At 42.4% G+C, this 25,629-nt stretch overlaps 1 protein-coding gene across 2 annotated transcripts in view; it reads right to left on the minus strand.

Moving 5' to 3' along the window:
* TAF4B (TATA-box binding protein associated factor 4b) overlaps positions 1-20,368 on the minus strand; it is a 72,123-nt gene extending 51,755 nt beyond the window's left edge. For both annotated transcript variants that reach the window (XM_061448622.1, XM_061448621.1), the window contains exons 1-5: positions 19,903-20,368; positions 5,733-5,881; positions 4,782-4,889; positions 409-576; positions 194-316 (exon numbers count right to left, since the gene is read on the minus strand). In XM_061448622.1, coding sequence (XP_061304606.1) covers positions 194-316; positions 409-576; positions 4,782-4,889; positions 5,733-5,881; positions 19,903-20,197 — 843 coding nt within the window. In that variant the 5' untranslated portion in view covers positions 20,198-20,368. The remainder of the gene's footprint in view (positions 1-193; positions 317-408; positions 577-4,781; positions 4,890-5,732; positions 5,882-19,902) is intronic.
* Positions 20,369-25,629: the final 5,261 nt, after the last annotated feature.

The raw sequence follows: 25,629 nt of genomic DNA on the forward strand, positions 1-25,629 counted from the left end.
ACTGTAAGGCTTAAAGGGTCAGATGCACTCAGCTGCAAGTCCAACTCTTCAGCTGTTTACAAAAAAATAAAAGGAAAATAAAAAAAGACAAGGAACAAACCTATGATGAAGTCAATGTCAAAACCAGTAACACAAATGATGCTGACTTTCAGACTTTGTTAAAAACAATGAACAAATAAATAAACAGTCTCACCAGTAGATTTTGCACCAGATTCTTCACATTCTGCCCTGTCTCAGGGGCTTGAGGTCCACTAGATGCCAGTTTTATTAATGTAGCAAGAAAATTCTTGCATTTCTTCACATTCTCTAGCATCTCCTAGTGTGGAAATAAAGAGAAGATGTTGCACTGGCACTCCAACCTCTGATGAATATAGAGAATGTTAATTAAAATTTTTTTTTTCCCCTTACTGTAGAAGCACTGGTCTGTGCTACTGCTGTGCCCTCTGCTTTCACAGAGACTGCCTTTTGGGAGATAGCTTGTGCAGGTGGTCCTGTAACTGGAAGTTTTACAGGTGTTCCAGTACTCGAAGGCTTTACAGCAGTAACTGTAGTAACAGTAGCTGTTGCAGCTGCTGTCTGGAAAGAAAAATTAACACTTTTCAACCAAAGACTAACATGACAAACATACTGTATTCTGCTAGTGTACAAGGTAGCACCCTCCCTCCACACTACTATTTGAAACATAAATAAACAACATTTATCTTTGTTTTAAAGCTTTGATTTATGTGCTTTGAGATGCTCTATTTAATACAGGAAGTGACTGAACCTCCACAGCCATAATTTTGTTTTTAAATTAAGAGCAGGGAGAAAAAACGGCAAAGGCTCACTCAGACTGAAGTATCGCCTGCAACTTCCAAGTGCAGTGAGAAAAGTAATTGTATTGCAGAAACCAATGTACTAACTTTGCCAGGCTCCTGCATTCTAAGACTAATGAATTTTGGACAATGCTAAGCCAGGTGATTATACTCTGAAGAAAAATAAGATCTTTAGTGATTATTTATCTTCCCCTCTTCCCCTACAGTTTCTCTCCTAATTGCAATATCCCTTACTCTTCCTACCACATGCACAGTAGGCAAAAGGCATCATGTCCACTTTGGAAGGATGCATTGTTCCAGCAAAAGCAGCCAGGTGAGCAAATGCACCTAACCAGTTCTTCCTGCTTTTCTTTGCAGCCAGCAATTTGGATCTCTCTCCTCTGCCCAGACATAAATCCCCACAAAATTCAGTTATGTAGGGAACCCTTTTTAAAATCTCATTAGAATTTACCAACAGATTCAGAAGCTCCAGCAACAGGAGTAATAAAGGTTTAGGAAAAAACAAGAACAAAATTGCCTCTCACCTTTGCAAATCAGACTAAGTAGTATTTTCCAGAAGAAAATCTACTAAACTGAAGTGTTTCTACTTCAGATTTTAAAGAAATAAAAAAAAATTAAAAAAAAAAAAAATCACACCAACCCACACCCCAAAAACCCCAGTACAGTTCTTCTGATACAACAGAATACAATGAGTAAAAGATTTTGCCTCTACAACACCTACTACTTTTGATTTCTCAACTTGAACACTAAAAAGCCAGACTGAACCTGCAGCTTACAGAAAAGCAAGAGTTTCAGGTTAGCATTTGAAACCTGAAGCTGGGTGCTGTTTTCCCTCCAACCTTCTCAAGAGAAAGGAAAAGTCTGGGTTTGTAGGTGAAACTCTAGGTTGAGATCTGCACAACACAATTGCTTTCACTGACTCTTAACACATTTAAATGCCCCAGTTTAGTGCAACAGTCACAAATTATTACTTGCTAATTGCATTAATGATAAGACAGTAACATAAGTGCTTAACACCCTTACCATGGATAAAACAAAAAGCAGAGCAGGACAGACATCATGTAGAATATCAAAGGGCATTTAAGTCTTTCAGGATAGGGAGAATTAACAAACAAACATATAAAGCTAAACCACAACACTGTCACTTTATTGATTTATTTATAAATTATATTTTTCCTGGGTGGGTGTCCCCCCTCCCCACGCTGCTGCCAGCTTGACATGAAAGAAGCAGGCAGCTACCAGAAAGCATTCCAGCTTAGGCTCCCACTGTTGGTAACACTTTAATAGCTCTCTGCAGGATCTTTGCCACCACTGCCTCTTCCAAGGATGAGGCTCAACAGCTCTAAGACCACAGGGAGGAAAACTGGGCACGAGAATCCCACAAACAGATGGATGGGAGGAAGACGGAAGGGGACAGAGCACAGATCTGCCAAGCTGCAATGCCCTGGGCATTTAGAAGTCGAAAACATGAGGTTCGCAGGAGCTGATCTCTTGCAAATTCCAGCATGTTTACACATCAAGACCAGAACGGCATTTTATCAACTGAGGGAGGGAACAACAGGAAGTCTGCTGGATCTTTTTCCCAGGAAGATGAGTATATGGGAATTAACTTCTGTCATCTGCCCTTAGCCTTTTTCACTACTGACAACTCTCATTCTCACTTTGAGCAACAGAGAAATAGTCACCACAAAAAATGGCATTAATCCTGCATATTTTGAAGTCATTTCAAGAGAAGAAATGCTCTGCATCTAAATAAAAGTGCCCCAGCGTGATGCTAATTAGATACTTTGCAGCTTAGTTACTCCATCTGGGAAGAAGGTAAAAAATAAAAATGTGCAGGTATTTTGTCTAACCTCAGAGCTTAAACATTGAGGAATGTCAAAAAACAGAAATGTTTTTGTAGATGAGGAGAATAATCCTGGAGTCAGCAACTAGACAAGAGGTTTGCAGATGGTAGTGTTCCAATTAGTACTTCACAGAGGAGATACACAACCAAGCCAAGGATAATTTCCTCTCCGGTGTCTCCCACTTTTTGTGATGACATCGTGCTTCTGCACCAACACTCCTCGCCTAGTGACCTCAAAAAATCTGTCACAATTAACATCAGCAAATTCTTTTTGGACTGATAAATGAATCACTGCCAAGGAAATCAGACCCCCAGGCTCTCCCTTCCCCAGACTAAGGTTCCTGCAACCTTATGCAGAGATTCCCTTGCCATCACTCTTCTCTTGTCCATCCCAGCATGAGGAGTGAAGTGACCCTGTAATGGTGGTATATCTCCATACTGCACCTATTTACTCTTTATTGTACAAGGAGGTTGTACAGAGGGCTTTACAATCCTCTGCAAAACAGAGGGGCTCCAAGGAAGCCACTCCAAACAAAACAGCGCTATTAATTTTTCCTACAGTCATCATTCCTGCTATTTAAATTCAGCCCCATGGCTCATTAGAAGTCTTTCAGTTTCTACAACAGAAAAAGGTATAGCTTATTCTACTTACTCCATGTCTACCTCTTTAAATATCTCAGAAGAACACAACTAAGAAAGTATAGAAGAACCAAGTCAAAGGCAGATATAAGTTAAAAAGGGAAAAGTTAATAGCCTGATGAATCTCAAAGCTTATCCACACAAGAGTGTGAAGATGCAGGCAGATTCACCCATTAGATGATGGATGAACTTCGCCTCTTCTACGCAGTGCAAGGGTAGTATACCTGATGACTTGCTTTTATATCCTGAAGATCTCTATGCACAGATCGCAAGCACATGGTTTGCAAGCTAGTATTCCAAAATAAAACCGGGTAAGGGTTATCCATTACTGTTCTTAGACACAAAGCATATGTTGTTTCCATTCTAAGCAAAATAGAAAATGTATTAAGAGGCATCTAAGTTTTCCCCTCTAGCCCCAGCATTATCCACCTGTAGTGAGAAGAAAAAAGATCAGAGCTGTGAGTAACTTTCAGTTGCTGGTAAGAAGAACAGCAGGATGATGAATTTTTAAGTCAGACTGCTAGTTACCACTGTCAGGAAACATATCCCCCAATAATTCAAATACCCTCAAGGTCGAGAGCATACATCCAGCAAGGCTTTTTTTTAATGACTGACCCTGCTCATTTACTGAGTGCTTGGTCAACAGCTGCAGGCTTGTCTTCGTCAAGCTTGTGTTCACAAAATGTATTTACAAGCCAGACTTCTTCCCAATTTGACTGCCAGATTACGATAAGAACAGAAAACTTCAGCTGCAGAAAGAAGTAGTTTTCTTTTCATCACACATATTTATCCAGAACTCTGGTCCCCAAGAACAGGGGACGAACTGTATCTGAAATTCTCATACCCTTCAGGTAGCAAGAGCTTCTTCAAAAGAGTCCTACAACATTTTTCTCTGGAAAAACAGAAATAAAACCTAGGAAATGAGACTGTCTATTCACAGTCATATTTGTGGAATCTGTCTACCAAACTCAATTGGAGAACAGAGGTCTTCAGTTATGACCTTCCTTCAGTTTTTAACAAGAGGAAAAAAAGAACCCTACATATGAAAAACAGCTTGAATGGTGCAGACAGCTCATTTTCCACCCAACATCATCTTAGGTATACTTTTTTTTCCCCTAAGGAATCAGGGAATGCCAACAGAGAGCATTAGGAATTCTCCATTTCCCAGAAAGGCTTCAGCTTGAAGGAGCTCTGTCACAGGGTACAAAAGCACTGGAAATGGCTCTCTGAACTATTTATTCTATCCATTGTTCATGTGGTTTTTTACTGTAGTGAGATGAAATGATCTGACATACACTGGCAGAAGCATAATAAAATTATGCATTTAAAAAAGACATTCAGGAAATAATTTATTGTGAGGACAGAAGTTATCAAGCTTACTGAAAAACTGATTAGAGTAAGAAATAACAAGAATGCATCTGTATCTTCTTCAGTTCTCTCACTTATTCTTATTCCACCACATTATAAAAATTGCCACCTACCTGTATTACAGCAAGTGGCTGAACAGTAGAAGCCACAGCATTTGTTGTCTGAGATACTGTTTTCACAGAAGTAGCTGCTACTTTCTTTAGTAACTGGGTAGCAGAGTTCTCAAAAATAATTAAGAAAAAAATAATTATACATGTGAAGGGAACAGCTGTCAGACAAATCAGTGACAAAACTGACATTGAAGTTAATATCTGCTCTTGTCCAATATAAACCAGGACACCTACTCCTACAGTAACAATAGGCATCACTCACATAGTCCATATAGTTTAATTACTTTCAACGAAGCTGTCTGTCTACCAGTTTAATACTCAAGAACTGATGCAGAGGCATTTAGACATAATGCCTAATCAGAATAAAACAGTTAAAGGATGAGCATACTGGCAAGAAATATGCAGATAGTCACATTTTTGTACCCACTTTTACGTGCTGACCACATTAAAAGAGGTGAAAGTAAACAGCCATCAGAGCTCAGGGAAGGAGGCACATCCTGGGGACATGGAAAAGGTCCTCAGTTCCACTTAGCCTTACAGAAGCATCCAACCAGAGGACTGCAAGGCTGCAGTTATTAACAGTAACCATTCAAGCAGGGTTTTTTTCATTTGGGGTTGGGTGGGGTTTATTTTTGTTGTGGTGGTTTGGGTTTTTTTTGGGGGGGGGGACAGGAGGGGAGGAAGTGGTGAGTTTTTTTCTTAAAACCCTTTATATCGTCATCATCATCAGTGAGACACTCCTTAATTTGAACTATACCATATGTAATGGCCAGCAGGATTTTTTTAAAACTGAGAAAGCAAAGTACATGGTGATGCTTATGTGCAAAACCAAACACCATCATGCTGCTCAGAAAGTGTTCAAATGCTTATTTAGCCCTCCCTAACTTCTTTGCAAACCCTGTTGGAACTACATAACATACAGCTACATCAAATTAAAGCTATAAGAGCAGTTACCTGTACAGCACATATTCTGATTGCAGGTGTGGTGGTCGGTACAGATGGTCTCACACTTGTGTTATTTTGTGGCTGATTCTGTGCTTGTGCTATTGCTTGTTGAGATACTAGCATTAGCTGGCCACTACTGCTTCTGATAAGAACTGTTCCTGTTGGAGAAAAACATCCAGACTGTTAAAAATTAAGCAGTATTACGGCTTTCCTATGCTTCTGTGGAAGAAATAACTAGACCACACTGATAAGGTAATGTAATATTTATTTTCTTACTCCAAGGAACAGCTGCCAAGATATGTAAGAGCTAAGCATACATCAGCTTTACTCTGCATTTTATGACAGAAAACAATTCTTAAAGCCAAGAGAAAAACTTAACTAGACAGCCACATCAAAACACTATATGCATACAAGATGCAAAGTGCATCATTTGAGTCAAAAAGATATCCTGGACATTAAAAAGACAGACAAACCCCACACACTCGGCAATTACTTTAACAGCAACTCCTTTAAGCTGTTCTTCAACCTGCAAAATTCATCACCACTATCATACTTGGCTGCCTCTACACATTTTTACTTTCTGAACATCTAGGCACATAGCTGGTGAAGATACGATTTAGAGAAAACCTGCAATGGGAACTGAAACCTGATTAGTACCAGTGCACCTGCCTATATCAAGACAATCCCCATCAGTCAGAGAGCAGAGGTGTCCAGTTAAAGCCAAGGCCATATTTGAAGCTGTCCCTCTGTTAAGGGTCTGTTCAGAAGCATTAAAATGAATGTTTTTAATCAAACCAGCTTACAACCAAATAGGGAGATTCCAACAGGAAAGAGAAAAAAGAAAAAAAAAAGGGGGGGGAAAGAGACTTCTGCCTTGTTTCCTTCCTTGTTTTCCTTTCAAACCTACAGCAGTGTCAGCCCATCATGATTCAACTCTTACCACCTTTCTCATACCCCATCAGCTATAATGATAAGCAGTTAAACAGATAAATAATGAACATTTCTACTAAAGCTTTCAAGTGAAAACCACCTTAATGAGAATCAGTCAGATGCCACAACACAGTCCCATGTTCCCTGCGTTTGGAAACCATTCGGCTACCCAAGCCTCCTCCTCCCCTAAGGGCTAGTGGAAAATCCAGAGTTTCATCAGGATCGAAAACACAAAATGCCAGCTGGATCCCTGGTCTGAAGGGCTTCAGATCCTTCAAGGGAGCAGCTACATTGCATCCTACCTTTGCTGGTGCCTCACATCTCCTTTACCTTCAACAGCAGCTGCTGCAGAGTCCACCACTAAAACCACCATCCTCTAACACCTCACTTAAAGGCTTTATTAAACTTTCTCATGAGTTATCCAGTATCTGAAAAATAAAAAACAAACCAGATCTCCCATGCACACGCACGATCTTGCCTAGCGTAAAACAAGGCTGCATCAATGAAATAGTCTTTTTACCACGTGGTTAGTCGGGAAGCTGTCAAAACATTCTGTACAATACAGACTTCTGCCAGTCTGTACACTGCCAGCAGTGTACAATACACTGCTTCTGTCTAAGTTTAAATGAATGCAACAGGAAAAGCCACAAGCTCTGCAAGTTGGGTTCTGTTTAAAAAGAAAAAAGATCAAGCTATAACCACATGCTTAGAAACAGCTTTTCATCCTCCACATCTAAAAACATAAGAGGATTATTGCAAGACAACACAAAATATGGTATAAAACTCTAACATCAACATATTGCCATTTACATGGCACACAGAAACTGAGACTGCAAGAGCAGCATCTAGACATTCCTTCCTTTCTCAAGCAGCCTTTACTAGATGGGGCAGATGCACAAGACAGTTGCATACGCAGAAAAATCCTGTTACTCCATCTGACAACTCAGCTTTCTCCTCCTCCACTGAAGTCTTGACTATAACTATATTCAGGTACAGATGGATCTTCTAATTTAATAAATGAATAACTGTAATCACAGAAAACAGATCAGATTTCTAATTCTCTTTTCATGTCATCTTATTCAGTGATTTGTGGCATCTGACTCATCATAAGTCAGAAAAAGGGCAGTTTTTTCCTTGTTCACATTACACGCTCATGTAGATTCTAAGAGAAGAGAGCTGACGTTACCACACATTTTGATAGCAATAGCTTTTCTCTGTAGGTCTACATTCAGGATGGCAAAATGTTGCTACTGGAGGTTTAAGGCTTTTCTTTCCTAAACTTGCTTAAAAATGTCATTGCTAGCTCTACTCTTTGAGAGGGCACATATAAGTTTATCATTTAATTCCCTTAGAGATTTGGAATGCATTAAGTGGTTTGCTTTCAGATAGCTGGCTATTTTGTCACTACTCATTAAATTTGTTTTTTAAGCCAAGCTGTCAAAAGCACAACTTCTACTTATCTGAATTGTACTGCATACCAGAAACAGCATCATTGCCAGTCAACTCGGTTATAAGGGTTGGAGCTTTTTTCCTGCTCTTAGTTGAAACTCTTCAGAAGTTTCAGGTAACATTTGGCAGAGATGGAGACTGCCTGAAGAGTATCCCATCCTTCAGTCACTTGAATGGGGGAGAATTTCCTTGACAAAATTGGCTCAAGGGCAATACAGCTAGCAAGCTTATACAAATACAGTACAGTTCACATGCAAATTCATGAACATCTCAAAAAACAAAAGTAAACGAAAAACAACCACTAAACTATTAACAAGTCCCAGCAGTCCCTTACATTTGAACATCACCAACAGCACTGTGCCCTGAAATATAAATCAACTTTCCTCCTAGTAACAGGATTAGTCAATGTAAGGACATCCATACTTCACCAGAACACTGTAAAGTAACTTTAGGCTTGTTCTTGGTGCAAGCATCCATAGAAGTTACCTAAGGCCACTCCAGTGGTTATAGCCTTGATTGGAATATATGACTGAGATGATACCTGTCTACTTCCATGTAAGTTATGGTAAGAACCTGTTCCACTTGGAACAAACGTTATTTCCCTATATCTGTTCCATTTGGCAGTGTCCTGGGTTCGGCTTAACCATGACAGGCAAAATTTTTAATATGCTGGTAGCCTTTTCATGTCAGCAGCTCTTCTGACAGCTAGCAAAAATACAACTCACAAAATCAACAAACCCAGCATCATAGTAATCTACTAACTGGCTTTTGTAGGCTTAATACTGTAAATTCCTGATGCTAGCACGAATAAAGCTGAAAACAAATTTGAAATGGCTGTCATAGCTACAGATTTGTACAGTGAAGAGCCACAAGACATTACTTCAAGCATGAAACACGATTCTGGACAGTTACAACCTACTGTCATGAAGTGACAGTAAACTGGCACATGGATTGTCTGAAACAGTTTGAAAGCTGTTGAGAACGGCATTTATTTTTTTTACTTCTGGTTGCCATAATTTATGTATACTTTCATGACTTAAAAATACTGCCAATCTTTTGATACACCCTTTCTGCCTTGAAACAAAAGCAACAACCCGACACTGAAGTCAGTAGTGCAGACTCGAAGAGGAGACACGGGAAGTGTATTCTGCCAGAAGAAAAGGATCCATGGTATTCAAACTCAATGTCTGAAGTCTTATACACCACATACATCTGCACAACTTTGAAACAGGGAACAACAGGTGACGGTAACCTTGAGGTTATCAATAAAAAGGTCACATAAACAGACCCATGCAGCTACCAGAAATGAAGATAAGTGCAAGAATCCACATTCTTCACTTGGGGGGGGGGGGGAAGATAATATTTCTTATCAAGAGCTGTTACATTCACTAGAAAGCAATTTTTGGCCAAAGGTGCCCTCTTTCAGGCAATACTTCCAAGAAAGATGGTTTTACCAAAGTTCTTTCAGAGAACAGGAAAAACTTTCTCATCAATTATGCACTTTGATAGTAAGAGTAAGGCTACAAGGCTCTTCCCATTTTCCAGTCACAAACAGAAAACCTAAAGTGACTGGTTACCAGCAGGGATGAGTTCTTGCATGTTTTGCTGGAGGACTCTGGTGTCTCGCAGATTAACAAACAGCCCTTTTTAAAATGAATTGAGACTTCTGCCTCTGGGTATATTCTGCCTATCCTGCCAAGAAAAAAAATCCTTTGGAAAGTTATTTTTCTCCTGACTGCCAGACAGGACAGTTAAACTAAAATCAGCTATTTCAGCCCTTTGTTCCCTGCACACTTTCCTTCAGCAAGTCTGAAGGGGAAGGAACTGACAACCAAACCCCAGCTCAGCTTGCTCCAGAGCTACTCAAGAGCAGCCATGCTATAGCTTCATACCTTAAAGAGGTCTCATTGAGACCTATGCCCTTTCTCCCCAGTGACCTGACCTCCTGGAACAGGAGCTCCAGGAACCATGCCTCCAGAAAGAGTGCCCAGCATCATTCCTGCAAAGCTCAGGCAGCCACAACCTACAATAGCCTCTTCCTAGGCATGCCAATAGTGTGTGCCAAGGAAAACCAGAGGCCTTCTATTAAAATTCTATTTGCTGTTCAAACCTGAGATACCTCAACTATGAGTTTTTTGTTGTCCCAGTACCACCAATAAGGAAATCCAGCTTTTTCAGAACTTGGTTAGAATACACTTCAAATTTTCTAAGCTGTAGCTGTGTTTAGCATTCAACCTGGAATCAAGAAACAGAGGTTAGAAGGAGCAGCAGCTTCCAGATACCTCTTCATCACAACTACAGAGAGAGAACCAAAATTCACCAGAGACATGAACAAGATGCTGTGGGATCATGGCAGAGATCAGTTTATGTCACTGAACATAAGGCCACGTGCACGGGCTTCACTGTAGTTCAGGGAATGGTGTCAAGGAAACCACACTATTGTTAATGTAAGCTGTGCTGCCAACCAAAGCTCAGGGTTTCATCTATCAGCACTGAACACCAAGCATCCCACATAAGGACAACTTTCACCACATAAGACAAGCCTGAGGCTGTTTCTGAAGGGGAACATCCAGAAGGAATCTCCTGAGATGAGCCAGACAGCAGGTGTGCTCCAGTGGAGATAGACCACATGTTACACATGAAGCTGAGTTGTCGAGTTAAGCCATGACTTTGATTACATGGTTTCCAACAAAACTGCTCAACACAACAGCCCTTCAGAACTGCTGGCTGGGGAGCAACACGAGGAAACAAAAATAAGCCTCTTGCTCCTAAAATAAAGTACAAGCAAGAACTAACTGCATTAGATACAACCCATTTTAAGAGAACACAAGTTACAACAGCCACTTTCAAAGAAGGATAAAATTTAGCTTATTTCAAAACAAGGGGTGCCTGCATCAGGTATGTAGCCAACACTTTAACTCCAATTACAAATACAGGGCTAAATGAGACTTTCAGGTCCCAGAATGGTAAGTGAACAGCAAAAATGTTTTACAACAGTAATGTTTCAGTGCCCTCTGTTCCTAAACAAATCTCATTCTTTCAATAAACTACTGAAAATAAAGGGATAGCTTTTAAGGCAGTTACAAAGTAAGACCAAGCTTTAAAGGGGATGTTTTAGCAGGAAACTAAATGGCAAGTAGAAAGGAATATTGGTTTTTAAGTTTCTTAACCCAACTAAAGGCATTCTTAAAAAAAAAATAATAAAAAAAAGCATTTTTCCTTCTTCAACCCCATTTATTGAGCCCCACAGAACACATCATTTAAAGCTACAAAAACACAGTACAGGGCTGAATAAGACAGACCCAGACTGGACACTATTAGAGACCCAGAGTGTTTAGGCAGTGATCATATCAAGGTGGTGTTTTATTGTAGACTGACTGCTAAAGAGGCAGAATGCGTTAATGAAATAACTGCGAAAGACACAATAGGCAAGTTTGACACTGAAGTGACTTAACTTTTACATTACCTGCATAATCTCTCTAACATGTTTGGGCTGCATGTTTTCAGACAAAGTATGGACATATCTCAGAAATCACCCTCTGTGCTCTTTTCCTCTGTTCTAGGGAAGTTTTTGTATTAACAGGTCTTTGACTATCTAGCGTGTAGATATCGTAGTCTCACAAATGAGATGCCCAATTCTGAGTTCCAGTGAAAGGCACCTTGCTCTCCCCAAGACATGTAGTTCACTAATTTCCAGGTCAGAAGAAAAGTTCAAAAGGCATAATCCCAGTATGTTTTCATGCCACAACAGAACATAGACAACCTAAGTAAAATGCAATACAATGTTATTCCCACAAGTTCATTAAAGAAGTTGATTGCATCTTTCCCAACTGCATAAACACTACATTGCAAATTCTTGTAGACTCTGACTGAAACTTTTAAGGTTGCACCAGCCAGGGACTAGCCCTAACCACAGACATCACTGTCCAGTTGATAGCACTGTTTCACTAGCATTAATGTCCCCCAGATTGCCTGGGTTCCTGTGAGCAGCTATTCAAACCACCACCACAGCTCTGTCGCACTAAGAGCTTGAGGGGCACACAGCCCCAGGGAAGTCTCCAGGAACTCCAACCTTTCTCTAGCAAGGTTCTGGGCACCAGCTTCTGAAAAATCCAGTACAGACACAGCCTTGTCAAATACAGGAAGCCAGGAAAGGAATGATGGTATCTCTTCTAAGCAGGATGGAACAGAGTCTGATAACCTATTGTTTCACATAGTTTGGAATAATGGACACCATGCATCTTTCTGAAGAGCATAAACAATGTCTCCTCTCCCTCCCTTCCTCCAGGAACTAGATACTAAGTGCTAAAAATGCAAAAGTCTGAAGTAAAGTTTCACATGCTGCTTCACCACTAAGTTTTATCCAAGCTGTTAAAGGCTAGCTGTTCACCAATGCATTTTGGTGCCCAGTTGAGTATCTATTTAACAGACTAGCAATTGGGCCCCCATAATGCTGATGCCTTTTCACAGAATACAGGCCCCTGTTTCAGCTCTCCTTGACTGCACACACAATTGAGCTTCATTACTTGAGAATATATTTATATCCACACAATTTTACAGTTACAGTAGGACTCTTGTGCAAAAATACAACTGTCCCTTTTATTTATAGCAAACAACAGATGTCCATACAAACCATCTAAAGAAAATCTGGACATTGCATTGATTCTTGAAGGGGCTGTAAGTAACTGACAGGTCATAGATGTTTTCTAGGCATAGTTCCAAGATGGCACTACTGTTTCTATTCGAACTCAAAGTATATTTATTACACTCAAATCCCAAGAGGTTTTGGTTTTATTGTGTGTAGGCACATGAGATTCCTGTCCAATGTGCTCCACAACGCAGAGTCTTGCTTGATACTGTGAAAACATCTAGCTCTTGTCCTTGGGCCATGTCTTTCAGCAATTGGGATCATTTCCCATCAGCGTTTCCCCACCTCATCTTTGTGGTTTGCAACTTTGCTACTTGAGACTTGGTTGCTTTCCTACCCAGTAATCAGAGAATTTCAGGATTGTCTACAGATAAGATGCTCCGACTTAAAAGTTCCCTGGGACCCAAGTTACCTCACGAAGGATCTTCAAATATTTGCAGAGCTGATAGAAGCGAAACAGTCCCTCAAAAGAGTCAAAGTGACACTTCCTTACTTTCAAGACAATTCTTAGTGCACTGGAAAAGGCACTGAATCTATACACTACAACCTCTTCTAGTTTCCTGTGTACTCCTAGTATTCTCTGGAGTCAAATTCTTTAAACAGCAAGTTAGATCCTTGGCACATTGCAGCCATATCCGTAAGGACCAGAAAGTATGCTAACATCTTGCACTTAACATTTCTAGAAAACTGAGCTGCTACAGAGAAAACTGAAATTTACAGAGTGTTGTAGGATAAAACTTGATTTTGAACCAACAGATGCTAAAAACGTAACAGCTGTCTTGTTAGAGTTCTAATAAAGGACCACATCAGTCCCCTTTAAATCTCTGTCTCCTTTAAATAAGAAGAGAATCAACTCAATAGAGATTAATTTTGCAATGGAACACTTGTTTCCTTGGTGTTCACATGAGGACTAGCAGAAGGCTAAATTTCACTTAATTTCCTCTAGAAATACGTACTCACCTCACTTTGGATGGATTTTCACTTATTTCGGAGAGGCCAAACAAGTGTTTAACACTGAATTTTAACACTGATTACCACCCAGCTCTAAGTGGGATGGAGCAAACAAAAATTCTTGCAGAAGACCGCAAAACCTTCATGGAAGCATTAGCTTCTGCCTACACTTATACTGTGGAAACTATCATAAAAATAGTGTGATATTTATCAAGTGGCTAGTATGCAAGCCACATATATGAAGGTGGTCTGAATAGACTTACCCCCTCCAGCACACACCATCAGTTGCCCCAAGCAGACTGCCAAGTAAGACACCACCGAGCAGTCAGCTGGACCTGGAGCAAGGAACTTTGATTTCCCAGGCAACTCCTAGGAGCAGCCAGTACTAACAAAGCAATCTCCTCTGCCTCCACCAAACTGGAATCATGCACTTAGAAGAGGTCTGCAAACACAAGCTATGAAAACCAAGTACCATCATTACATCTGACCATTCTTAGTTCACCAAATCACCCCAGTAAGATGACTGAGATCTCCAGCCTTAACAGACCCTAGATTTTCTCATCAGCATCAAGGATATTCCATCTGCTGCCGTTTTTATCTTGCTTCAGTTGTGATCAGAGACTATCAATATGCTGGTGCAAAAGATCAGTTAGTGGACTTTGTTCAAAAGGTGACCCAGATGGCAGAACACATCTTAATCCTGATAATTTGAATAGCAAACCACTTAAAAACATCTACTGTGATCTCTTCCACTTTGCAATTATATACATTTTTCTTCTGAAGTCATCATAGTTTTCAGAGAAGTTAGCTTTCATAGAAGTTGGCTTCAAGCAAAAAGAATTAAGGAAAGAAGTATTTGCTTTTGGGTTTTTGTCTAAGTGGTTCAGGCCGTACTTATTACTCATCTTTGATAGTCATCAGAAGCTTTGCAACTTTAAGCAACACTCACATATACAACTGTAAAATCGAATCCTACCCACTAAACACAGCACAGATTTCTACCACATGGCATGACAAATAGTTGGTTCTCTAAGACAACTTTAAAAAGTATCTGGCACTGAAAACTACTCAACATGACAACTCATGAGCTTACCTACTTTATCAGCATCTCTGGGAAAAGAATGATGAAATACAATTAGTACTTCTTCCAGCTGTCACTTGTATGTAGATGATGCCATTTTTACTTCTACAAGCTGAGGGGTCCTTTAAATATTGCAAAAGCCACAGAACTCAGGCTCACATTCTCTCCCTTCTAAGGACTAAAAAAGTTTACTATTCACCAATCTGTAGCTGGAAACTTTTGCAATACATTCCAATTGATTGCAAAATCTGAACAGGATTTAACATTAATTTTGCTAAGCACCTTATTTCAGCGCTTCACTATTCAGAACGCATCTGGGTCTTGTGAAAATCGTAAATCTAGAAGCTGGCTTTATAACTTCTGCCAAGATTTAAATCTTAATTCCCACAGGACTATGCATTTAATGATAAGAAGGCATGGTTTGCTAGACACATTCAGTCCTGAAAGCAAAATCAAGTCCCACAGGGCAGCTGAAATTTCTGCTTTCTTACAGCAGAAGACATTTACTTACTTTTAAGTTTAACTTAGTTCCTCAAGCCTGACGAAGCTTTGCTGATCCCTCCTCAGAAATAAGTAAATAAAGTTGACTGGTGTTGCCTAATGTGAAAAGTTTGCAAAGAATCTATCTATCTGTATAAACCTGCTAAACAGATGCTATTGGGATATAAAAGGTTGCAACCATGTATTATTTAGCTCCTACTGGTCATCCTACAGAACAAGTATTATGTTCAGACTTCATGATATTATTAACATCCAGAAACTGCAGACCTTGAAGGATTTTCTAGGGTCTTTTTTTCTGGCATGCTGAAACAAGAAATCTTTAGATAGCCTCCTCCTACTTACTCAAACATAATACAAATTAAGCAGTATTTTAAAATCAGCATTTCTCCTATTCCAAAGTGGGAATATGAAAATAACGAATTCCTTGTGTGGTTTTACAACCAAGACATAACTACAACACGAAGAGGAGGAGGAGGAGTACTGCACTTGAGAGGTACTAGGCCAACTTCAAGAGCAGAAGGCAGCAGCATCCAGATGTTCACCAACCTTTCTATATCCAATTAAGAGAAACCTGATGAGATCAGGCACTGTACCCCCCCTCCCCCCCCGCAGCTTTGGGATACCCACATCAGTCCTCTCCCTCCCACCTGCAGGTGTCCGCATGCCGACTGCCTGCCCCCTGCCATAAGCAGCGGTTCTGCCTCCTGAGCAGTTACCCACTATCAGCCTTGATAAGCTGTAGGCAGTGGAAAACCTGCCAGGGACAAGGCGAAAACATCCAAAGATAACCGAGCTGCACACAGAAACCAAGGACCTGTACCTGTTGCCATCCCCCTCCAAGTCAGGTGCCGAAGAAACTACAACAGCCGTGTCTTGCACCAGCTTACTAGTGCAAATGAAGGCAGACGCAGGGCAACTTCTCTTTGCTGACCCCACACTTCCTCAGGCCCACTGGTGTTAGCAATAACAGAAAGCATAAAACAGAAATACACACAGCAGAGGCAGCTGATGCTACAGTGAAGAACGCTGGCAGCTGCTGTCATAGCCCTGACAGTAGCAGCAGCAGGATCAGGTAAGCTCTTTTTGAAGAGCTTCCTGCTGTAAGCAGATCCTAAGGTAAACAATGGTGGATCCCTAGCATTCAGTCGAGCCCTTTGTTGCTTTATCCCTCCACAAGAGAAGCAGATAGATTTGCTAATTGGCCTCTGAATGCCTGCCTGGACATTCCAGGGCCAGGGCCAGAATGAAAGCTGCAAGAACAGAGAAGTGACAAAAAGCTAAGTCAAGAAAAGTAAAGAAGAAATCAAGGAACAACATTCTCTGTGTGTTTTTATGCTCTTGCTCTACCTTCCATGTCTCCAAAGTGGTGCAGGGCCCAAAGACACCAAGGTGAGATAAAGACATTTGTCATGGCCCATCGAAAACTTGCCACTCCTTCCCTTTCCTAAGCCTTTAACTATTTCTTCCTGTTTACAGCACAACCAAACCATTTTTGCTCCCAACATTAAGCTCAAGTTAACCGAAGACCCAATTTGTTAAGCAGATGGTCCATGACACAAGATATTCACAGTTTTGCAAGCATCAGCACAGACCACACAAAGAGCAGAACTCAGGACTGAGGCAGTACTGCACTCACCATGCCACTCTGCTCACTGCCAGCACCACATACTGTTACAAGCCCTCTGAAATGCTATTGTCATGTTCTTGTCAACAGAAAGGGCAACTGAGAAAGGGTTCCTTCAGTACATCATACAAATGCCCTCCATTTAGGAAGATACAGCCCAACCATTCAGTCTATGAGCTGACAGCATGCCAGATGAAAATACCACAACCAAACCTTCAAAGCACAATTTGTCCCTGTATATGAGGATACGGTCCCCTGCTGGAGTTCTGCTGAGTGCTAAAACCCCTGGTGGTGGGCAGACATAAGGCTGGACTTAACACCTCCTGACTGCTGGTACAGGAGATACCCTCAGCGTGAAGGAGGATTAGCTGGTCTAAGCATTTGGCTACTCAGCTGAAAACCGGCACCATTGGAAGGTGATGGGCTTGATGTTCAAAGGCAGCATCTCCTCTACACAGCACTGCACCAGCTACTAGGAAGGAGAAAAAAATAACTTAAAGCTGAACCCAGGACAGTGACAAAAAACCTTTGCTACTCATGAGCAAGCCTGGGTCCTGCGAGATGCGCAGAACTTGGGAGGCTCAATGATCTTTCCTGCACAACTGGGTAAAGTGGTACTGGGCAGAGGGACAATCTGTGCTCAGAGAAGTGAAAAGTCATACCCAGTCATCTGTCCTTCCCATCCCTCCCTCCTGGCTTTATTCTGGACAAGAGAGAGGGGGAGGTAGAGATGGAAGAGAAAGAACAGCCTAAATCCATGACTCGCTGTCCTCCAAGCACAAATACAGTCTCCTTGATGCCCTTCCCTTCCCAGACTGCAGTCCTGTAGAAGCACAGGGGCAATGTAAACTCCAGGCCACAAACCGTTCATGAGTACTTCAGGATGACCAGTAAGGGCAGTGCTGTCCAGCCTTCCTCCAAACAAGCTAGTTCAAGTACCTCCCTTTGAAACTCAGGGGGAGGATGCTTTCCATACGCATTTTTCTTAGCAGGTGCCCCAGGTTCAGTGCCATGATTTTAAAGCCAAGTGCATTACCCCTTTTCTATTTTATACTGCTTGGCTAGAGATTTTGCCGTTTATTTGAAACAAAAACTTTCCAAGCCTAAAAGTTCGTTGGTTTATTCCACTTCCTTTTTTAAGGAGACTACCGCTTGTATATTTAATGCTATTCATCTTGCATTTAAATTCCTGAATGATTTGATTATTCATTACATATTGAATCCACATAGAAGACAGAGGTGGAATCCTAATGCTTGTTATAGCCAGAATGCACTTTCACATTGTTCTTAGGACAATTATTTAGATAGGTTTCCCGGAAACACTGATCCATTTGAGATATGACAACTTCTGTGCTCCTTCTGGAGCAGCAAACTCCGTACAGCTACATTGACAAGGCTGCACACTACCAGCACCTCTGAACTTCCAATACAAAGTCTGATCACTTTGCTTCTTGTCCCAGGAGAAAGGAAAATAAGCTGATGCAACCAAGGGGTAACGCTACTTTTGTTATGCTTGCCTATTGCCACGATGCAAATCAGATGACAGCAGCATTCCTTGATGCAATCAGCCCCAAGCTACTACAGAAAGCAAAAGTTTTGCTAATTTGTAGTTCCCAAATTACAAGCAACTTGCATTAGCATTCACCCCCATGGAATGATGTTTAACTGAATGCCAATACATTCCAGAAAATGAACTATTAGATAGAAACAATGAACATCTGGGGAGACCTACTACAAAAGAATTAATATATTTCCATCACGATTCATTTCAGAGGAAAGTTGGCAAGGATTTAGCCTCATCCTTGACTGCTGACTACTCAGACATTATAGCATCATCATGTGAGTGCTGGGAAATCTACAGTGAAACTTACTGATTAAAAACATTTATTTTTCTAATTACATTAGCATTATATATTTCCTTGAGAGCTGCAGGTCTTTGATAAAGATGGGGAGGGAGGGGGAAGAACATAAAGAATAAAAGAAAAAACGAAAACAAAAATGCAAATATGCACCAGCAGCACAGGAATGAAATGTAAAACCAGTCATCCTTTCAGGCAAAATCCTACCTGAAAGTAATTGCAACAGATTGCTCCAACAAAGGCACCATCCTGGCAAGAAATAATTATAGCAACAAATGGCAATCAAGTGATTACATTACATCTTGGGTCTCAATACACTGAGAACAAGACCAGTGGAAACAAACTCACTTTTTTGGGGGGGTTTTGTAAGGGAAAAAAAAAAAGGGGGGGCATTTAAATACAGCCTGACGGGGAAGTTTAGAATGGACAGTACCTTCTTCCTCTTGCGAGACAGTGCCAGGTAGGAGCCCTTATCAAGCCATCTTTATCAGCACTACATGATTCCTACATTAGTATTTTCTTTGCTGCTGCTCCAGTAACACTTCACATCGGCCTGACTGTTAACAGTGAGAACGATTCTAACAGGACAGCTTGCTTAGAGGGGGCCTAAGAGCCGTGTGACTCACAGTGGGAGCAGGAGTTACTTTGCAGTCAGTCTCTTAACACACGCTCCCACTTCTCGGCGTCACTCGTTCACCCGAGTTCCACGAAAGCCTCGATCTAGTCTTTTCTAAGTCACAAATTAAGGCAACTTGGCCGCTGTTTTTTTTTGCTTAGTCCTCCTGCTCCTCGTGCTATACAGCAAAGTAAAAAAGTTGCCCTAATCCAGAGACTTCCAGATCCATCCTTCCACACAAGCATCCCCAGTGCTTCACCCATTCCCGCCTCCTGTGCCCTGAAGGCCAGGCGAACACCCTAATTCCCACAAGTTCGGTGCAGAACAGCAACTCGCCCCAAACTTTCGGGGCAGCCCCGGAAAGCTCCCTCCCGCAGCGGGGACTGCCTCGTCAGCCCGTTCGTCCGTCTTTCGCTACGGCTCGTCCCTAGCACCAAGGGTATGGTGGCCGTCCGTCCATCCTCCCGACCCGCTCCCAGGCAGCGACATGCCCGCTCAGCCGCGACACGGGCTCACTCACCTGGGGACAGCTGGAAGTTGGCCGGTAACTGGAGAGTGGTGGCGTGCGGACCCCTGGGTGCCACTGGCCGTGGGCCCCCGGTGGAGACCACCCGTACCGCCGGGGGGCCGCCGGTGCTAGCCGCCAGGCGCGGCGGCTGAGGGGCGGCGGAGGGCGCCGGGCCGCCGGGTACCTTGGCGGCGAGGCTGTCGGCGGCAGGGGTGCCGGGAAGTGCGGGGGGCGGCGCGGCGGTGGCCGCCTGCTCCGGGTGCCCGCCGGGCATCAGCCTGACGGGGGCCGCCGCCGAGGTGCTCATGGAGGAGGAGGAGGCGACGGGACGGGGGACGGCCGCGTTGCGTAGCCCCGCAGCATCGCGGGCAGAGGACGCTCAGGCGCTGCCCCGGCCGCCGGCTCGCTCGGGGAAACACATGGTGACCGCGCTCTACCGGCTCCGGGCGCCGCGCACGTGGGCCCGGCCGGCCCGGCCTCCCCTGCCGGCGGCGGGAGGGAGGGAAGGAGGCCGGGCGGGCGGGAGAGGGCGGTGGGAGGACGGGCAAAGGGCGGGCCCACGCCGCCAAGCGCGACCTACTGCGGCGGCGCTCGGCCCGGCCCGGCCCCGGCGCTCCTCGGAGCCCGCGCTCCTGTGGTGTTTACCGAGCCACGCGGTGGCGGAGCCCGGCTCTGGTCAATGCGGCGGCACCACGGGAGTCCCGGCGGCGGCCTGCGGGACAGGGAGGGTCTCCTCACAGGGAGACGGGAGGGAGCAGCTGTCCCCCCCGCCCCTCGTTGCGGGTCCCGGCTGCTGTCCCAGCCTGCGCCCGCGGCGTAGGGTTTAGTAGTTCGGGAAGGTAAAGCCGGGCGCTGTGCCTGCAGTCGGCCGCCTCCCTGCGGCAGAGCGGGGCTGCAGGTGTTCTGCGCTGCCTCTGAGAACGGGAGCGCCAGCGAGGGTAAGGATCCCCGTGTCGCGTTATGCTCAGGAGCGCGGCTGAACTTGCCGACAGGCCGAAAAGGAGAAAGCAGCGCGTACCTGTGAGAAGGAAGGGGGACAGGGATGTCCCGTTTGACCTTCAGGCCCAGGGCTCGATGTGGAGGAGGGCTGAGGAGGGACGTGCCACCTGCCTCCCCTGTAAAGCAAATGTGATGGTTAATAGGAGATGCATAACACAGCCTTTAAAGTCAGTAGAGTGTAGCTGAAAGTCTTTGCTCGTTTGACTGGGATGTTAGCATGACCTTCAGTAATACAGTGGTATATCATAACCAAGTTTGGGCTAAATTCCAGTAGGTTTTGAAGGATGCTTATGCACTTGTTTCTCTTTACCCATAAAACTTGAGGGGTGTTGCCCATATGCCCAAGTTGAGCACAACATATAAGATGACTATAAAACCAAGGCCTGATGTACAGTTCCTTATAGAGGTGCAAAAAGCAGAGTCTGACAAAATGTTAGGAGAGAAAAAAATTTCCTTTTGATTACCCTCTGAAACTACATTTTTCAGATAGAAACATAGACAATAAACTCTAATACTTGATGATACGCTGAAGATCACGTAACATGTGAACAGAATGTAAGAATGTACACACATTTTTTTTCCATGCCCCAATAGATGAACCATGCCCAAATAAGTGCAGTTCCATGCTCTGCTGTTTTCCGAGTCTGAGGGAGCAAAGGAAACACTCCTCTCTTTGACCATATCCTTTCTCAGCCTTGCTTGATTCCATAGCATCACTACTTTAAAATGCAGTCAGCATTTTAACTGATACAGCTACAGAACAGAAATTGCTTGAGATGAGAACTGAAAGCATATGGCCACATTGATTTCCAGTGCAGTCACAACTGTACCCTCTCAAGCTCCACTAGTACTGGTAACAACAGCCATGAAGGACCGGCAGGCTGAGTGCCTGAATCTTTTACATGCATGTCAAGTTTGCCCTGCTGTGCTTTCACTATTGCTACACTGGTAGCTTTGACAGATTGCAGAAAGTGCAGCTATCACACCTGCATTCACAACATACGAGATAAGAAACACTGTCATTCAAGCCTATATGCAGGAACACAAAACCCCAACCCTATTTAGGATCCAAACACAGTGTTTTCTCTCTCACATGTCATCCCTTCTCCCTCATCGCTGCAGCTCTTTGCCTTACCTCAGCTCTCGTTGTGCCTGCCATTCCAGAACAAACTCATCCCAAAATCCAAAATGGGTGACAGCAGCAGCAGTGGTTACAATTCCCAAGAGTGAGAGCAGGCAAGATGGTAACACAGGAGGGAGGCAGTCTCTGTGTACCCCTTAGAGCTCTGAGCAAATTACATCACTTCTTAACACATAGGAAGCTGCATTACACGCAGAGTAACGACCAGGGTACAGTGAGTTATCTCCCACCTGCCAAAGGATGTTCAGAGACCAGGAGACATGGAAGCTGTAGTTCCAGTAAAGACCAACAGTGACCAGTAGCAGGACGATGCAAGGGAAAGCACACTGCCCACTCTTCTTGGACTTCAGAAGAACAACTGGCTTATTACTTAAGGCCGAGTTTTTCCTCTTGTTGGGGCCATTCAGATTCTGAAGGAATCTTTGAGATCCCCGTGCAAATGTTCAGGAGTGAAAGCATATCTGGAAGAGACAGAAACAGCTGAAGGAGACAGAAGGTATGCACTAAAGCTGCGAGGCACAGCAGAATGTGGAAAGAGGAAGTTGAAAATACAGCATAGTGAGAGAAAAACATAAGGAGGCTGCAAAAGAGGCAAAGGAAGTTACATGAAAGACAACACAGGAAAAGGTATTATAGCACAATGATAATAAAGAGAAAAGAAAAACTAACCAGTGCACAAAGCCTAGAAGATTTAGAAATATGCATGTCTTAAAAAAATACTGGGCTAACAAAGTGCCATAAGTGTCCTCTCCAAATAAAGTAGATGCACTCATCATTCTATGAAACTGCACAGGAAATAAAAGGAAGAGTCTTTTTACAACACTGGAAAAATGTGTTACAATAAGGACTAAACATTACTAGTATGCAGTCTTTATTACCCAAGTTAAGAGAAATGCAAAAACTCAGAATAGCAAGGAATAAGTAATCTGGAATTTTTAAAGCATTTTCATAATTGAACAAGTTACAGCACATGGAGGAAGGTTATTTTTGTTACTACCTGGAGCTTGTTGGTTTTATTTTTAAATGATCTTTATTTTCTTGGGTGACTGCTACGACCAAAGAAAACCCATGCACTGAAAAACTCTGACTAAAGTCATCATCTTGTCTGCAGCTTCTCCTGCCTGCCACGACCTTATCCAGGAGATACTGATGAACATGGTGACTGCTTTTTGAAGTCAGACAAAGATACATCCAAGTGTTCATTCCATGAATGCTGAGCCTTGGCAAATTGACGTGCTTTGCTACTTCAGATAACCAGTGAATAGATTAATCTGATGTTCACGTAGAAGTATATTCTTTACCATCTGGGCACAGGAAAGCATAACTGCAGACAACAGTTAAGATTTCTTCTCCAGGAGTCATTAGGTTATATACTGCCTGGAGTTTGGTCTGTGTAGCCTGTTTTCAACAGCCAAGACCTATACAGCATAGACTTAATCGGTCTCTGCTGTTCTAAACTTTCTTGAGGCTTTCAAATAGCATATTTGAAACCAAACATCCACCCTCCAAAATTTCTGTCCAGACAGCAGGTCTCAACTCTTCTGAAGATGGACCTCCATAAAGTCCTTAAGATTTTACATCAGTTTCACATCCAGTGCTTTGGTTTTAGTTTCCTACAATCCCAATAAACCCATCTAATATGCTTTAGGGTTTTTAATCTGTCAGTGATCCAATTTACAAAAGTTTTATTTCCCCGATTGATAAATCGTCAATTAAATACTACCAGTAAATTAGCTGGAATGAGAAACTTGTAACATTTGCCTTAAGCTTTTCTTAAATGACAGAGACCTGGCAGCACTGTGGAATTAACTTAAGCATGGAACAGCAACATAAAGGGAAGAAAAAGGTGTGAAGATTTAATCTCATTAGTTAAAATAGTTAATGGGAAAAAATAAAAGCTTACCATGAAACAAGTTTAATAGTAACAAAGAACACTTGCTCTTCAGGAAAAGATACTGAAATAAATGAGATACTGTAGTTAAGAACAGTAAAATTCACAGAATAGAAATTTTCATTTAAAAAATAAATAAACAAATGAGAATGGGTTAACTGGAGGTGCCAGCATAGAAGATATGGCTAAAAAGATTAGGTCATGGGAACACAGTTGCAAATGTGAATTTATTTATTAATTATAACAACAAAGTGAAATCACAGCTGGGTATTTAATATCCTCAGTAATCCCACCCCTACATCAAGTTTGCAATTTAAGTAGATTTTTTTTCTTACTTTACAGTCAGTGTTACAGTCTGCTCTTTTTTTTCTGTCTCAACTGATGATCTTTTATGGATGTGCCAGCTTTTTTTGGACATTTAGGTCACAAATGCCAATCAAGCATCACATTTATGTAAGTCAAACTCTTTGTTCCATGAGGTACAATCCACAGTGGCTTTTAAAACCTTATACATCATTTAAAACTACATCAGGAAAGTACAACAAAATAATTAGGCATATACTTTTACATTATTCTAAGCCGTAAAGCTTGGGTGACTGTAGTGACCTACTCATAACAAGAGAGCTAACTGAACAGGGAACTTAGCTGTACAGTGGGACATGTTAAGTCCCAGCAGAGGAAAGGCTACTTGGCTGCTTGTTTGGGAAACCCAAAGCTACATCATGAAGCCACAGAAGTGATGTAATGAGGTTTGGAGGGTCAGGGAAGCACACATACCTCATAGGCTAGGCTTTAAGGGACAGAGAAAGAAGGGAGGAATGGGTACAAGCAATAGAAATGGGTGGCTGAAAACAGACAGTAACAGGGAATAGGCAGAGTTAAAATCATAGATCACAGAATGATTTGGGTTGGAAGGGACCTTAAAGGTCATCTAGTTCCAACCCCCCTGCCATGGGCAGGGACACCTTCCACTAGACCAAGTTGCTCAAAGCCTTGTCCAACCTGTCCTTGAACACTTCCAGGGGAAAGGCTTAGCCATTGGACACAAATTAATTCTCAGTGGAACAGAAAGAGAAATAAATAAATAAATAAATAAGCTAAGATTTACCATTTTAAGACTTACATAACTGTATTAATAAGTTGTACTTGCTGTCCAGTATAATTCACTAAAAGCAAGCAGGTTTATCACTGCAGCTGCAGTGGCCTGTAATAATACAGCATTATGTAAAGTGATAGTGCTAATCTATTTGTCATGGGTTACGTGACCTTTTTTTCTATTTGTCATTGTACAGAGTTACAACACTTAGTAAATGAAACAGAACATAAAATCAGTACTTTACTGGACTTGTAATACCACTGACCACTAACTATCCCATTTGCAAAAAGTTACAGAATCATAGAATATCTTAAGTTGGAAGGGACGCATAAGGATCACAGAGTCCAATACCCTGCTCCTCACAGGATGACCTAAAACTAAACCATCTGACAAAGAATGTTGTCCAGATGCTCCTTGAACTGTAACAGGCTTGGTGCTATGACCGCTTCCCTGGGGAGCCTGTTTCAGAGACCAGCCATCTTCTCAGTGAAGTAACAGTAGGAAAGGGGAAAAAATTCTGGGGTTCTGTTGACGGATTTTACATGTCCTGTAACACCAACTGAGGGCAGTCATCAGCTTCTGGAAAAACATTAGTAACTTTCTGTGGCAAAT

Source organism: Pezoporus flaviventris, unplaced genomic scaffold (genome assembly GCF_033815535.1).
Source record: "Pezoporus flaviventris isolate CSIRO_AGI_PZ_B2104156 unplaced genomic scaffold, CSIRO_AGI_Pfla_v1 ptg000007l, whole genome shotgun sequence".
NCBI lineage: Eukaryota > Metazoa > Chordata > Aves > Psittaciformes > Psittacidae > Pezoporus > Pezoporus flaviventris.